The sequence below is a fragment of the Brachycentrus maculatus genome, unplaced genomic scaffold (assembly GCF_059751285.1).
Source record: "Brachycentrus maculatus isolate JH-2025_06_01 unplaced genomic scaffold, ASM5975128v1 h1tg000229l, whole genome shotgun sequence".
Taxonomy (NCBI): domain Eukaryota; kingdom Metazoa; phylum Arthropoda; class Insecta; order Trichoptera; family Brachycentridae; genus Brachycentrus; species Brachycentrus maculatus.
Genome location: NW_028280980.1, coordinates 785,047 through 802,801, shown reverse-complemented (window position 1 = coordinate 802,801; position 17,755 = coordinate 785,047). Strand labels below are relative to the sequence as shown.

At 30.0% G+C, this 17,755-nt stretch overlaps 1 protein-coding gene across 1 annotated transcript in view; it reads right to left on the bottom strand.

Moving 5' to 3' along the window:
• Positions 1-1,318: 1,318 nt before the first annotated feature.
• The window catches only part of LOC148306725 (uncharacterized), a 172,751-nt gene continuing 156,314 nt past the window's right edge, over positions 1,319-17,755 (bottom strand). Inside the window, exons 2-3 of the mRNA XM_088264537.1 lie at positions 8,404-8,519; positions 1,319-1,414 (exon numbers count right to left, since the gene is read on the bottom strand). Of these exons, the coding sequence (XP_088120663.1) occupies positions 1,319-1,414; positions 8,404-8,519 (212 nt within the window). The remainder of the gene's footprint in view (positions 1,415-8,403; positions 8,520-17,755) is intronic.

The window sequence follows — 17,755 nt, the reverse complement described above, 5'->3', positions numbered from 1 at the left end:
TATCAATTTACGTTCAGCATATTTGTTAGCGTTAAATAAAGCTAGTTCTCACTTTGTTAGTCGTAAAGTAATCAATTCTTGACTTAGCATAAAATATTAAGTAGGTTTGAGTGTTGTAATTGAATTATTCTCCCTTAGTTGGTATACTTCTGATTAAATTATATATGCATTAATAACTGGATTATTAATTAACAGTACAAAGATTATCAAACATAGGTACAAGCCAAACTAATAATATAAATACATTTCTTGAATGTTTTTCGCAGATACTTTGTGGCACATTTTATTAACTTAATAAAATAAAACAACTTTGTTTTAACCACTTTTTATTGGTACACTTCCAACATCCAACCGGTTTCGACAAGAACCTTGTCATCATTAGCGTTTATTTACTAAATTCTAAAACATTTAAATACTCATAGTTAATAACCCTTCCCTTACCAAAAACTTCCACGCACTCCATACACCGTATGAAAATACGATTTAAAAAATATGATTTAAAAATATGATTTAAAAAACTCTTAAATATTATTTTTATTTTGCATTGCGTAGCGAATACATCAACTCCAAAGGACAAAAAAAAACAAAGTTGGTTAAAACAAAGTTATTTTATTTTATAAAATATAAATATATTTTGACATCTCATAGATGTAGAAGAATATTAAAGTCTGGGTATTTAGAGGGCCTGTAATTGTCAAAGGCTGGTTAAGTGAACAGTTTATACACATATAACATTCACCACTTTGTTCACGATTGACAACCATATAAATATTTTTTGGAACTCCTACATATACCATTCTCATGACACTATACGAGCGAGTTCCATATTATTACTTCAGAAAAATGCTAAGTTGAGATAAGCATTATCATTATTACTGCCAATGACGTTAATAATGCCAAGTTTTCCTCGGCCTTCCTCTCTTCTATTTCCAACTACATTCGTCTTTTAAATATGGTTTACTGTTCTCTCTTTCATTCGAAATTTGAATAATATAATTTTCAGGTACCATGGCGTAGTTGGATAGACGCTCAACTGCGAAACTGGCGTCGTGGGTTCGATTCCCGAAAATCGAAAACAAAATTCAAAAAACATTTATTTTGAATTGGTCACAATGTTTGTGATATATTGCTTACATTTACCTTCCCTTCGCTTACTATCTTATGTATTCTTGGTTATTTCTTTCAAAAAATATTATCTTGCTATAACAGTTTGAGGAACGCTTGCCAATTCAATCAATCGGCCATATGCAAATATGCCGAATCACTGGCAATAAGTAATTATTCATGCAGAAATATTGCCGCGTAACGTACCTACCAATCACTGGACGTTGCCGGTCATCTTGGTATCTAGGATTGCAGTTTGCACCACAAACACCACTACTTTCAGCATTATTAATGGTCCTTGGAGTGACATCTGGGAAACGAGAAGTTAATTGAATCCGGTCATTTCCATTCAATCCGAATTCTGTATAAAGCAAAATTACAGCCACTAATATTAGCTCCAAACTTTATATTTCTTCTTCTTATTATTTAAACCCTTATCTACACCAGATAGTGCATAGGATACTGCATCATATAAATGCAGTGTTATCTTGATCGTTTACATATTTAAAAAAAAAGATGATAAGCCCTCCGCTTCAGGTATCAGTCCAGGGTTATATTGAATAAAAAAAATAATGTTCAAGTACTATCTACCCTCTGATTGCAAACAGCTATATATGGTATCAAACGTTTCGATCAATATCGCTAGTCTGTTTTTGGTTGGTTGGAACATATTGCTTTTTAGCAATAAGCCCCCCAATGTACTTTTTCTATACGTAAATTTTAAATAAATAAATTAATTAAAATTGACATCTCAACAACGATGAAGAAGAGTATGGAAGTCTGGGCATTTACGGGGCATACGACCGTCACAGGTTGGTTTAAGTGATCACTTACACACGTTTACCATTCACCAATTCAAACCACGATTGACAACCACACAATTTAAATTCTTGGAACTTCTAAATATAGTGATTAAATTCGAAACATAGTCTTTGAATTCATTATGGTGAGATGAGAGAAGATTTTTATAAAGCAGAAACTCTTTCATTTGTTTTTGAAACTCTAGAAAAAAATCCTTTTATTTTAGCTTATAATTTTATCAGTTAAATTTTTTTTCAAAAATAACTCCTAATTAGAGATCATCCAGATATGACAGAAGTATTTGGAGACACTCAAAATATTGTGAACAAATATTAGAGTAAAAAAATTACTTGTTTATTTGACACCCCCTTCCCTTGGTAATTGAACCCGGGACTTTTAATACAGTATCCGAGCGTGCTGACCATTACACAACGGAGGCTGATAAATTATTATTATTATTTTTTATATTTATCTAACTAAAGTATATTTTTAACCAATTTAATGTGTTTATACTTCTAAAACAAAAGCTCGCCTTATGAGAATAATATTTACATATTAATGTGGCCTATACGCATATGCAAATCAACGTAATGCGAGTAATTTTTCAAAACAGAGACATGAATTAATCCGCGATGATAAACGTCGACCACGCTGCTGACCATCACGATAGATCTCAAGAGAAGAGTTTAAACGAAAACTGACAAAGATGATGTAGACATTCAATACTGAAATCATACGGTAAAGTTTAACGTTATTTTAACAAACCGGACTTGAGTGTCGGATGTCACCACCACCCTTACTGAATAAAGGGTCACTTTTGTTAAGATAAATTCTACAATTCAGATATGACAAACCTTTTTATTTTATAAAAATTATTGAATACATTGATTGATCTCAAAAAATATGAAGAAGAATATACAAGTGTGGATATTTACAGGGCTTATGACCTATCTTAGGCTTGTTAAGTACCGTAGAACGGGGCTACTTGAACTTTGATGTGTTACTTAAGCCCAGTACAAAAAAAATATTTAGATCTGTATTTGGTCTGCAATAATGAACGTATCGACATGATTCGTTGTTTTTCTGACAGGTGACACTTATTGTCACAATATGTTCATGATTGTAGACCAAATACAGATTTAAATTTCTTTTTCGTACTGGGCTCAAGTAACGCATCAAAGTTCAAGTAGCCCCGTTCTACGGTACTAAATTTACACACGTGTAATATTTAACACTGTACAAATGATTGACAACCATACACTACTCAAATTTTTGGAACTCCTATGTACATCATAAATCTCATGACGCTTTATGTGTAAGTTCACTGTAGCCACCTGTGGTTGATTTGAAATAACTTTTATTTAGCAGAGACTCTTTCATTTAAATAAATGCAAGATCCTAACCGGATTATTTTACATACTGGGAGAAGCCTGATTATATGATTTTAAATTTTTCCATAGCTTATAATTTGATTATATTATTTTTGATTTTAAGATGATTTTCAATTGTTTTGCAGAAGAATTTGGACACATCCCAAAATTTTGAAAATAAAAACATTAAAACTAAATAAAAATGACCCCTAAGGGAGGTCCTTTAGGGGTAATTTTTATTTAGTTTTAATTGATATCTTAGCATTAACGAGGAAGCGTATTAAGATGATAATATTGAAATCTGAGTATTTCCAAGGCTTACGACCTGTATAAATTATTAACCTTAATAAATACAATAAAATTGAATTGAGGTTTCAGTCTTTCCCTTTAATATATATACTCGTATATGAAATAATTCAGAATAAAATCTCACATACATTAATAAAGATACAAAATAGCTAACCACTACCTCGCTTCTCCCCGAAAATAGGACGCCACTCAAATCTGTTTTCGCACGTAATCTTCGCCTCTTCCACATTTATGCATTTCCTTATACGTAGCCGCCATTATTCACTCAACTCCTGACCTGATCACATTAAAATATTTAAAATACATGATCATGTCATGTTATTATATATGTCCTCTTCATATTGTATATTATTCTTTTCAACATGTGATTTTTCGTAAATGATTATTTTTAATTTTTATTTCAGACTTTTCTCATAATCCGGAAATATAATTAATTATTGCCCTCTTAATTTTAAAATAAAAGCACAATACACCTTTAAATTTCATTAACATAATTAAAACCTTTTCCGAGACCATAGGGTTGAAGATCCCTTCCCAACCCCTATTCGGATTATGGTTGCAACAACAACCCTTAGATAGAACTGAATTCAAACAATGTGTATGTAAATTCGCAGACGCCGAAACTGATAGTACAATGTCATAAAACGCATATTGAAATACTTAGCTTACAGGAAATGAATGAAGCTTTTGTTTTGAGATGTTATTTATTTTCAAACACATTTGAATCATTAAGAATTTAAGTACATGTACAAGTACAAGTACATGACATAAAAAATCAATACCATATTGTGTTTTTTAATAAAAATCTTATCAGAAATTTATAAGAAGAGAAATTGTAAGTTTTTGTAGATCTTAAGATCTGTCATAGGCTGATTGTATTTATTACTTAGTACTGTATAACATATCATTCACCCCCTAGATAAACCTCCAAACTACGTTTTTCATATCCCGCAATCCATTGAGCATTTCAAATGACATCTATGAATTTTATGTAAAATCAATAAGAATAATATTTAATTATAATTTATGCAAAATTATATTTGACTTGTAATTTCAGCGCATAATTTATCTAATTTTTGAGTGTTATATATAATAAAATTAATTTGCTAAATAAAAACAAAAACACTTCCTGTAGGGGCAGGCAGAGATGCAAAAAAACCACTTTACTTTATCTTTGCAAACATTCTTCTTCCCTTCTATTTTCCTACATCTTCTCATACATATCCGTTTATTATTCTGACTTATGATATAACTGTGTATCCATTTTTTACTATTTTAAACGTTATGTATAAACAGTAATAAATAATATAATCTTATATCTAATAATATCCGACTCGGTTGTGGATAGCACGTTAGGCTACCGTGCTGAAGGTCCAGAATCCCAGTGTTCGAAAATCGTACAAGTTATTTTTCAATGTAATATTTATTTAATATCATACCTTCGTATATTTAACGAGAGTATAACACTGCTTCTATACGACGCAGTGCCCTATGTACTATTGGGGGTAAATATAGGTTAGAAGACGAATAAGGAAAGTTAAGTTAGAAGAATATGCAACAAAAAATAAAACATATAATACAAAATAATTTATATTTTTTTAAATAACCAATTCACGTAATCAAACTATACATACTCGTAACCTTAATTAATTATTCTGTAGATGATTTAAATATTTATTGATTTTCGTTTACTTTTTCGAATAACGTGATTATTAAAATATGAAAATAAAATAATTATAAAAGTCCAATTTTTTTTAATAAATAAATTAATAATAGACTAATTTCAAGAACTGCAGATGTTCTTCATCAACAATTTGTATTTTAACCTATTGATGTGAAATTCAAACAGTAAAATCTCATTAATAAAACTACTAGTGTTTACATTAACAAACTCAAAAAATGTCTAATACTAATACTTTATTTTTATATTTAAATAAAAATATAAATAAACGTTTTTCTAGGGAGTCTTAATACAACATACCCGGATAACTGAACCAACCAAATTATTTATTTTGCGTTGCGTTCATTAATAAAGATTAACTAAACGTTCATCTGCGTGAAATAGCCGTTAGTTCGTAAACCGAACATGACGAAGGTTAAATGTTTGTTTTAGCCTAAAAAAACAAGTCAGGTTGGTTGACAATGCTTTCATTGAATATTCACAAAATCTTTGCAAAATAATACCTTCAAATGGGTGTCCATTAAGTTATATTTTAATATTTAACATGAATAGGTTTTTTGTAAAATAAATATAATCCTCATTAATCACACAGAACAAAGAATATAAAAATATATAAATTATTGAAGTGGTAATAAATTAATGTTTCGGGTTGTGGTCCCGTGGTATGTGTCGCAGACTCTAGAGTCAGAGTTTTTCGGTTCGTACCCACTCTATCACAATTTGATATTTATTTCTCATAATGACTTATGTCTCATAATGGCTCACAGAAATAGTATGAAATTGAAGTATTTTTGTAAATAATAAAAACACAAATATTTCTCTTTTATTAAAAAAATATGTATAAAAATAAAACATTTGTTTAAAATAAACAATTTTTATGATTATCAATATAAAGCTGACTAGTTTTATGTGTTTGCTCATACAAACACACGTACATGCGTGTATGTGTAACAATTTTTTGTTCATAATATTATATAATAAAACGCATAATTATTTTGATCCTTGAAAATACGTAAAGGCAATGTTTATCTTACACGATATTTTATGAATATTGCTATAAATAAAATGCTTTATTGACTTTAACTTCGCTGGTAATCAAATCTGAAACCTCCAGCATAAAAGCCAAAACTCTAGGTACTATACTTTAGCGTGGGAAAATGTCACTATTTATTTGCTCGGAAGAAGTATTTAATTATTTTTTTAAGTGTATTATAGTTTTAAATAAACATTTTTCTTTGTATTTATTTTTAAAACCAAAATACATCAAATTATATATCTTCAAAGGAAATCTTTTTTCATATTTTATATTTTACTTACTGCTATGCAAATATTTCAAAGAAAAAATATGTTGTTATGTGATTGTTTTGCATTGGTAATTTATCACCCAACAAAAGATGAAAAATGAAGTTTAAATTTTTTCACGAATCGTCTTCTTAAAAAAATCATTTTTCACTTTCCCTAATGCGTTTAGAAAATGTGCGCACCCGAATATTTGGCGCAATGTCCGAAGTTTTCATTAAAACTAATGATATCTCGGTCCGGTGTCCACGCTTCATACTCCGCTGGACCAGCATTATTAATGATGGCCCCGATGCGAAGAGAAAAGGATATTTTGGACATATCTTCTCTAAGAGCACTCGCGCAAACAAAATCCCCTGTAATCCGTTAAGGGTAGTAAATCAACAGCGAGAGCTTTTAGCATAAATTGTTTTTTGATACCGTTATACAACAAATATAGGAAGGTACTATTTGTGTAAATATGTTGTACATACTCATACATTCATATATACATACACATGTATACCATATACACGTTTAAAGGATACAACACGGACAATAAAAAAATAATCCTTTATTTAAAGAGTAAAATCACTAGTAATTATAAAATAAGTAATGTTTCCCTGCAATTAATATCATTGCCGAATAAGTATAAATCAAAAGTATCTAAATTTTTTAAATATTGGACACACATTTCGCTCACTCCTTTCAAGAACGTCATTAATCGAAAATCGTCAATTTTCAGTTGTGCATATTTTCGGAATGCCCAGAAAATGTACTATATCCCAGCAAAAGAGGCATACTTTTAACTTAATATTTACCCGCTACAGGGCAGAAAGTGTTGTTTTTGCATTTTGAGGAAAAGGTATTGTTTAATTATTTTTTTAAATATACTAAATATTTTTCAAATGGAGAAAAAACCTTCAGGTTTTACCTAAAAAGATCTGTTGCACAGTAAAAAGTTTAGCAAGTGGCTTGATATTTATTTTTAATACATGGTATTATATTTTCAAACTTTAAAAACGTTCTTTTGAAAAATCAACATTTTTGATTTATGACGTTCTTGAAAGGAGTGAGCGATTTACAAAAGCAAGACTTGGAAGCTAAAGGAAAGTTTTTTGGAAAAATCAACACATGTATACATATTTGTGTAGTCAAAACTTAATTCCGACATATTGCGTAATCCGTAATCACCAAATAATAAATCATGAAAAAAAATCTCGTATTTTACAAAACAAAAAAGAAACACATGATAAATGCATCAAATAATTGTAAATAACCCTTTTATTTATACCCTAGTCCGATAGAAAGAATTCAGTGTTCACTTAAAACCACAATTAATTATTTTTAATGGTAGCACAATTGTTATATTATTATGTAAAGATGGAGACAAAGGTATACAATCCTTATCATTATTGCAAATATCACGTATTTCTTAAATGTTTGTTTGTCAATTATTTTATGGGAGTATAACTTGAATTAACCACCAGTTAAAAAAAATTAATTGCTTAAAATAACAAACAAATTCGTTTAAAAGCCGCCCCTTAATAAATTTAAAATGGAGTTGAAATTTTAAAAACATTCAAAACGGTACTTGTTTTTACAAGCTCACAACAATTTACAATTTTTTTCATGAGTAGTTTTTCTCATAGCAAAGTATTTAAAATACACTTACATATTTGAATTTGTACACAATAGTGATTGCATCTTTTAAATTTAACATCAATTAATTCAGTTTAACTCAACATCAATTAATTCAGTTAACTCAACATAGATTACATATAACATCACGACCAAATTTATTGAAGTAGTCGGTTAAAGACGTCAAATTAAATGTTCAAATTAAACAATATCACTTACCTTAGAAGATTTGGCCCAATCATCTGCAAGGTATCTCAATTCTCGCCCAAGCTCACACCAGTCAACTTGCCCTACCCGCTCGCACACGCTTAACCACTTCCTGTTTCCGCTTTCAACTAAAACAAAAGAAATCACTATGTTAGGTTACTTTATCCGCCTCCGTGGTGTAATGGTTAGCGATTTAGTTACCGTGCTGTAGGTCCCAGGTTCGAATCCCAGCTAGGTGAAAATAAACATCGGTGATTTTACACTTTAATATTTATTAATTATTACCATGTATGTCCCTGAAGAGTAGGAGTGATCACCTCGCCTTCATGTAAGTAACGATCAAGATACCACTGCGTCAACACAATGCTGTGCCCTATGCACCATTGGGTGAGGATAAGGAAGAGTTAGAAGAATGTTAGATTACTTATATAGATTTGTTCAAATTAATTTTTCAACTCGCCCGAATTATTTATAAATTGTAGTTAAAGACTTAAATTAATGATGCAATTAATAAAAAATAAATATACCCTGAAATTGAGTACCTACCTACTACATATTACAAAAATTATATAAACGAAATTAAAGGGGTAGAAAGAAAGGGGCAACTTTTTAAAAGCAAACGATAATTGAACCCGTGACAATGGGCGGCCGTCAGAAGTGTTAATGCCGCGAGGGCGATACCAGGAGCGCAGATAGACAGAAGAGATAAACCTGCCTTAATTACACAGTGACAGGCATTCGCGCGCGAAAATTGCACGACATAAGCCGCCGGCCGAACGAGGAGAGCCACCTCCCGTCACAACTGTGCTCCTGATATTTCCAACTTCACAAAGGTGGCATGTGAGGAAATTACAAGCCATAGAAATCTCAAAAGAGGAATTAAAAGAGTTTTCTTTGATATAACGAAATGTTTTTCATGAATCTGAATGTGAATTAATTATTGCCCGTCTACAAAGAAAACTGAGCCGGATGAAAATTCAAAAAGGGATAAAAATTAAATTCATAAATGACGCAGTAATCAACTCAAAAATATTTATAATACAACTGAATACAGTAGAAAAATTTATAAATAATTTCATTTGAATAATCTATACTCTAGACTCTAGAATATCTAAAATTTCAGGTATGTTTTTTTTTTAACACAAAAAATCTGTAGATATCTATTTATTCATAAATTTCAACAGTTATTTGTTGGCACAGTATTATTTACAAGTCAAAACATAGAAACTTTTTTTTTATCTACGAAAAATAACAACAACAAAAAAGTATTCCCGTTTTGTCATAAACAACTATATTTATAGTTCACAGATAGTAAATTTAGACAAGATGTCTTTGTTTTTAAAAATGTATGTTTAATTTAATATTGAAACATTATTTTTTTAATTAAAATCTTTTGGTTATAAGCTAGTAATTTAAGCTCTGAGGTAGCTGAAATTACCTAAAGGTAGGTAGAAAAATTGTGATAACTTGATACGATAACCTTTGAATTTTTCATGGTTTATCATTTTTGTTTCAAAAGTTGATTTCATCCACGAATGTTCACTGGTGGGTGGGTATGTTGAACATCTGACACAAATCCTTTGTCGATTTTAGACTGAGTGACATCGCGTCTGATGTAGAAAGTCCCAATTCTCATTAATCCTATGCTAAACACCTAAATAATTGGCTCGGTAGAACAAAAAGTCGCGAAGTTAAATCTCGTACGCCAATTATGTGCATTCATTCCTGGGAGACACTACGCTAATCGCTAAAACAGAACATTTAAATGTCAAAATCCAAAATGCCGGAGTCAATTAAAACAAATATTGGTAGTATTATTTCACGCACATAGCAAAAATATGCCAGCATATGTTTCCACAGTATTTGTGTATTTTTGATATTGTCATGGTGTTTTTATAAATTAAATTTTAATTTTTGATCAATTGCTGTTTTAAAATTAACTACCATTCTGGAGAGCTGATAACATATATCTAAGACATTTGATACGATTAGAAAATAGGAAAATACAAAATATACAACTATTTATCGAGACCACCTTATGAATAACAACTTCATCTACTTTTAAATTTATTTTATTATAGATGTTCAAATTGTCAAGTAAGGAAAGAACGCAAGACTGAGTGAAATAAGCATTATCGATTAAATTATGAAAGCTGTATTAAAATTATATGTTTGGATATTGTTATGTTTGGACATTTGGAACGAATGAGTGAGGAAAGAAAGAATTAACTACAATGATTAAAGAAAACACTTGTTTTTTACCACTTGAGTTTTATTATGGACTACATGCTTCAGAAGTTAAACTTCCATCATTCAAGTCTGTATAATAACTAAAATATAAAATTGCTCTATAAATAAGGAGAGAGGAAAGTAAGGGGAAGGGGTTAGTCAAGGGGCGGAGTTTGAAAACAAAGGAAAAATGGAAAACAAAGGTGAAGAATTTTGAAACAATATTTTATTTAATAAATTATTATTACAATTTAGGTTATTTTGGATATCTAAATTTTCAAGATAACTCATAATTTGGCCTTTATATGGAACAAGGTGTAATAATTTTAATTATTATTATTACAGAACAATTATTATTATAGAACAATTATAGAACAATTTATAGAACAATTTTATATTTTATATTTTAGTTACTATACAGACCTGAACGATGGAAGTTTAACTTCTGAAACATGTAGTCTATAATAAAACTCAAGTGGTAAAAAACTAGTGTTTTCTTTAATCATTGTAACATGTCTTACCACAAAGTTAATGCCGAAACAATAAACAAAATAAGAATTAACTAATTCATGAAGCGAATGTCGTTGCTAATAGGAGCAGAGAAAGATGGAGGAAATATTGGCATGATCAAATATGTTAAATACTTGAAAGTGGTCAGGTCAGAAGTTTAAAAAAAAAACGACGGGTATGTATGAGGAGATGCACGAATGAGGAGATGCGAGAAAAAGGTGGAGAATGTTTGCAAAGATCGTGGTGTGGTTTTCTATTCTCTCTGTCAGACAGTAAGTAAGTGACAGTAAGTTAGTTAGTCTTTATTTTATTTTTAATAAACGAAGTCTTTTTTTATCTTTAAACGTACTTTAAAAATAAAAATATCTCTATATTATTTTTTGACATCTCATCAAAGATGAAGAAGAATATGGAAGTCTGGGCATTTACGGGGCTGACGACCGTCATAGGCTGGTTTAAGTGATCACTTTACACACGTGTAACATTCACCAATTCTACCCATTATTGACAACCACACTACTCAAATTCTTGGAAGTTCTATATATATGAACCAATTTAGAAACTTTGTTCTTGAATCACTAGAACTTCACTAGAGACATCTATTGGTGAGATGTAAAGAAATTGTAATTGGAGATAATCCAGATTTTGTGAACAAGTATTTGGACACACTCAAAATGTTGTAAAAATATCTCTCATTGATTTATGTCATGAATAAAGAAAACATTTAAATTAGTAGAACCAATAAAACTTTAACATTGGTATCAAATTTAAATGAGTACTTATAGAAATCTTTTTTATATAAAAGTAAAGAAAGTATGTAAGTACGTTCAATATAATGCTGAAATTCTTTAAGATCATCCAAAAATCACTAAAATTATCACTGAAAATAAAGCAGTGAATGTACCAACTACGAATCACTTTCTTCACTTTTGCTATCTTGACACTAATTTTGCCAACATTTCCCGTATAATAAAATCCAATGACGGTCGTTACGGAATGCAGCGTTATCAAGCATTAAACTGACCGAACGGAGATCTCTTCGTAATCCTGTTTCCCCGTTACACGCCTGTGACGTTGGTTTAATTATTGGAGTCCCTTTGATGATGATTGTCCCTACCTATCTTACTGCCTATCTGTCAATTAAATCTACAAATGTTTGTATGAACATATCACCCATACCTTTGTATGGTCATACGAGTATTCGTTATTTTATTTTGTAAACATTTAAAAAAAAGACGGGAATTGAAAGTACCTAGCAATCGAAAGAATCTAAAAATAACCCCAAAAGAGATAATTTTTATTTTTACAATTATTGTATCACTTATCTATTTTTGATTGGATGGAAAATATTGCTTCTTTGTTTATTCATATATAAGCTCGCCAATGTATTGTACATATATTCTGTACAATATGTCAATAAATAAATAAATAATATATTTAAATTATACGGAATATTGCCTACTTTCACGATTTCAAGAATTAGAAAACAATTACATAAACTCAATTTAATTTAGAAATAATTTAGAGATAATTTAGAGACAAAATTTAAACATTACTAATAACCAAATGAATTTCAGTCAATTCCTATTTTAAATACTTTTCCTATTCCTAGATATAACAGTAATAAAAACCCCACACTTCCATCTCCTCTCGCTTCAAATCTCACTTCGTTAATCCACCTATTCACCTACATAACTATGAATATTTCACAGTTTTCGTGTAGTACATAATATATATCCCTAAATATGACAAGGTGTTTATTGAAACCGATTAGAGAAAAGCACCCAAATGAAAAATGTTTTAAAACACTAAATAGCCATATTAGTACTATCTAAAAATACAATCAAATTAGTAAAATTACGGATTATTTTTAATATTTTTTCGGGAACCAAAATGGCTCTGGAACATTATATTTTTTCATCATATTATTTTATCATCCCTTTAGTAGAATATTTTAATTTTGGCTTTTGATTTCTGGTTAGAGATGCATTTATCAAACTAACGACCGCAATTTTCATAAAGACCCCTTTCCCTTTATGCTCAAATCATTTATGTGCCTATCTGCTTACGGGCGAAGCTCGGTGCACTAGTGCATATTGTCCGGCAATTTTAAACGGCAATTATATCATAATTGCGTCCAGCGCAAAACAAAGGGACTTTTCTAATTCTGAATTTTTCTATTCCGGTGTAATGGACTGCGGGGGAAGAAAAATGCTCCGGGCGGAAACTGCGAAGGGAACTGGCTTCCGGTTGGCATGCAACGTGAAACCACCCCGTAACGGCAGACCGGAAGAGGAGATATGAGGTCCAGCGAACTAATTTAATCCTGTAGTGATGGGCTGATGACCAAAGCTATAACTGAAAAGCCAAGGGCTCCGATGTTTTACATGAATTAAAAAAGGGAAATTATGAATCATTATGACTGTGAACATATTTAAAATGAAAATACTCGGAATGACGTAAAAGAAAAATATTAAAGATAATTATTATAATTTTTAAAATACAAATAATAACATGAAGTATAATAAATAATTATACCAAATTATCTGATGTATTTTAAAGAAAATTATAACTTTTACTATTTACAAAAATTTTACGCAGCTGTTTCTCCTTATTTTTTAAATAGTATAAAAGTTTGAAGAAACCGTAAAAAAAAAAATTAATTGGTAAAAAATTTAAATATTTGAGTACCTACATTATTAAACTAACTAAAAACCACACCGCTTCCCAACGGAGTAGGCTAAGAGAATAGAACGCCACAAAAATCATTATTTGTAAATATTCTTCGCCTCTTCCATATTCATGCATCTACTCTAACGTATCCGGCGATTATTGTGACCTCTGAGTTTTAAGTACGGAATAGATAAATGTAGAAGAGGTGAAGATTGTTTGCGAATACAAAGTTTTGTGGCCTCTACTTACCCTTATAGATATATATATATATATATATATATATATATATATATATATATATATATATATATATATATATATATATATACAACATTTTGAGTGTGTCCAAATACTTGTTCACAAAATCTGGATTATCTCCAATTACAGGAGTTATTTTCATATTATTTTTTGACATTTCATCAAAGATGAAGAAGAATATGGAAGTCTGGGCATTTACGGGGCTTACGACCGTCATAGGCTGGTTTGAGTGATCACTTTACACACGTGTAACATTCACCAATTCTACCCATTATTGACAACCACACTACTCAAATTCTTCGAAGTTCTATATATATGAACCAATTTAGAAACTTTGTTCTTGAATCACTAGAACTTCACTAGAAACATCTATTGGTGAGATGTAAAGAAGCTTTTTTATTAAGCAGAAACTCTTATAATAATAAAAAAGCTTCTTTACATCTCACCAATAGATGTTTCTAGTGAAGTTCTAGTGATTCAAGAACAAAGTTTCTAAATTGGTTCATATATATAGAACTTCGAAGAATTTGAGTAGTGTGGTTGTCAATAATGGGTAGAATTTGTGAATGTTACACGTGTGTAAAGTGATCACTCAAACCAGCCTATGACGGTCGTAAGCCCCGTAAATGCCCATACTTCCATATTCTTCTTCATCTTTGATGAAATGTCAAAAAATAATATGAAAATAACTCCTGTAATTGGAGATAATCCAGATTTTGTGAACAAGTATTTGGACACACTCAAAATGTTGTAAATAAATTATCTGGTCAAATTATAAGCTTAATAATAAAAATGAAAATGGTATTTTCTGGCGTTTCTCATGTGTGTGATTATAATCCGGGATTCGGATCTCACATACTAATATAAGAGTTTCTGCTTAATAAAAAAGCTTCTTTACATCTCACCAATAGATGTTTCTAGTGAAGTTCTAGTGATTCAAGAACAAAGTTTCTAAATTGGTTCATATATATAGAACTTCGAAGAATTTGAGTAGTGTGGTTGTCAATAATGGGTAGAATTGGTGAATGTTACACGTGTGTAAAGTGATCACTCAAACCAGCCTATGACGGTCGTAAGCCCCGTAAATGCCCAGACTTCCATATTCTTCTTCATCTTTGATGAAATGTCAAAAAAATAATATATATATATATATATATATATATATATATATATATATATATATATATATATATATTTATATATATATATATATATATATATAAATATATATATATATATATATATATATATATATATATATATATATATATATATATATATATATATATATATAGGGTCCGCCATCTAAAGTTTTTTTTTTCAACTAGTGCTTATTTCGTAAATGGTAACACTTAGCTCATGTCTGATTTGACAGATAATTAGTTTTATCCTTCCGCTAAGCAAATATGGTTGTGTATACGCTTGAACAACGCTGAGAAATATTGCGACATTCGACTTACAGAAGATGCCGATTTTGCCAAAAAAATCATCTTTTCGGATGAAGCTCATTTTGATCTTGGCGGGTATGTAAACAAGCAAAATTGTCGTATTTGGGGCACAGAAAACCCGCACGCATACATTGAAAAGCCGGTACACCCAAAATGAGTCACTGTTTGGTGCGGATTTTGGTCATTTTTCTTTGAAAATGAGCAAGGAGTGGCCGTTAGTCAATGGCGATCGTTATCGGGCCATGTTGAACGGATTTTTGTTCACAAAAATTGAAGAAGAGGATATTGGCAACATTTGGTTTCAACAGGACGGCGCTACGTGCCACACAGCCGAAGCTACACTCGATGTTTTGCGCCCCATTTTCAAAAAAAAAATGTTATTTGGCGGACCCTTTATATATATATATATATATATATATATTTACATTTACTTACCCTATGGAAAACGATATTTACTTACCATACAAATACGAATAAACCGGAAGTGTTTCGAAGAAATAGCTTTTAAAAAAATCTAAAACGTTTCGTTACTTTGCTTGTAGTATTTTTCCCGGCGGAAATTAATAATCCCCGTTTATATCATGATCTCCCAACCCTTTATTCTTTCGACAAAGAAAAAATATGCGAGCACTCTTCTGAAGCTGAAAGTTATTAATTACGTATTTAATTCGCGGGAAAATGATTTTCACAGACGGTCGGATGCTGCCAGCCTCCCCTATTTGCCGACGGTACATAACCAGAGACTGGGAGGTTTTCAACATATCTTTTAATTTATGTATTCCTGTTTTTCGCTTTAGTTTTTCCCAGTCATGTACTATTAACATAATTGTTTTTGTTACATATGTGTGATTTTGGTGTTTTTTTCTATCAGTGCTGATTTTAGATGAAAATCTTTGATTGCTCCTTTTCCTATTGGAAAAATTGACCTCTTAATCAAATAGAGTAATGTCATGTATTATTTTTATAAAATTTATTTTGTTTATTTAAATTTTGTACTGACATATAGTTATATTAGTGGAACTGCATTTTAAATAACAACACTTTATGGTTTTAATTACTTTTATTTTATTTCACCAGTTTTCGTCGTTTCCAACATCATTAAATTGATGATGTTGGTAAGGACAAAACCCAGTCACTGTTCACATAAAATAAAAGTGGCAAAAACTTTATAGTTGTGTTTGAATTATATTTAAAATACTTGTTTTCTAATCATTTTTTTTAAATACATATATGACCTACATAATAACACGTACACATTTTGCAATCATTCAGTAACTGAGTTTTTTTTTATTTGACATTATTTTATTTTATATCATTACACGACTGCTAAAGCAAAGTTATTTGATGAAAAAAAAAACTTTTTTTTAACAAAAAATACAATTAAAATAAATTTTGACGGGGGCAATGGAAAACGTTGCAAAGACATAAACTCAGCTCTTAAAATTAGTATGTATGTATACGCACATATATGTATATATGTATATATATATATGTGAAAATTATTCAACAGTAGAAATTGCTAGTAGGCATCCAATCACGTCATACCGATTATCGTCAATGTGGTGGAAACACCTATAATGTTTTATTTAAATAGATAATAGAAATGAATAACACATATATTTAGATGTTATATATATATATATATATATATATATATATATATATATATATATATATATATATATATATATATATATATATATATATATATATATATATATAACATCTAAATATATGTGTTATTCATTTCTATTATCTATTTAAATAAAACATTATAGGTGTTTCCACCACATTGACGATAATCGGTATGACGTGATTGGATGCCTACTAGCAATTTCTACTGTTGACAAGTTTCGTAATATGCATGTGATGGAATATTACAAATTTCTAGTACATGACCGCGCGGTATGCAAACCCTTTGACATAATATCAGTACTTGTATTAGCATGAGTTGTTCGAATCAGACTACCCCTCCCCCAACCCTGCCTTTCTGTCGTTTTAATATTCCTCACTCTACTAGCCACTATAAGGATTTCAGAATGACAGAGGCTTGAATCGAACCATAAATGTATTTTTATTTACATCAACAGATATGTAAATTAAAAAATACTATTTATTTTTACTGTGAGGTTTTGATTAATCATTCAAAAGTTACGCGAATTTGACCCTTTTACCTACGTTGGATAATTCTAAAAAGAATTATATATTTTTTAAATTTTTTAAATCAACATGTTTGCGATTTTCCA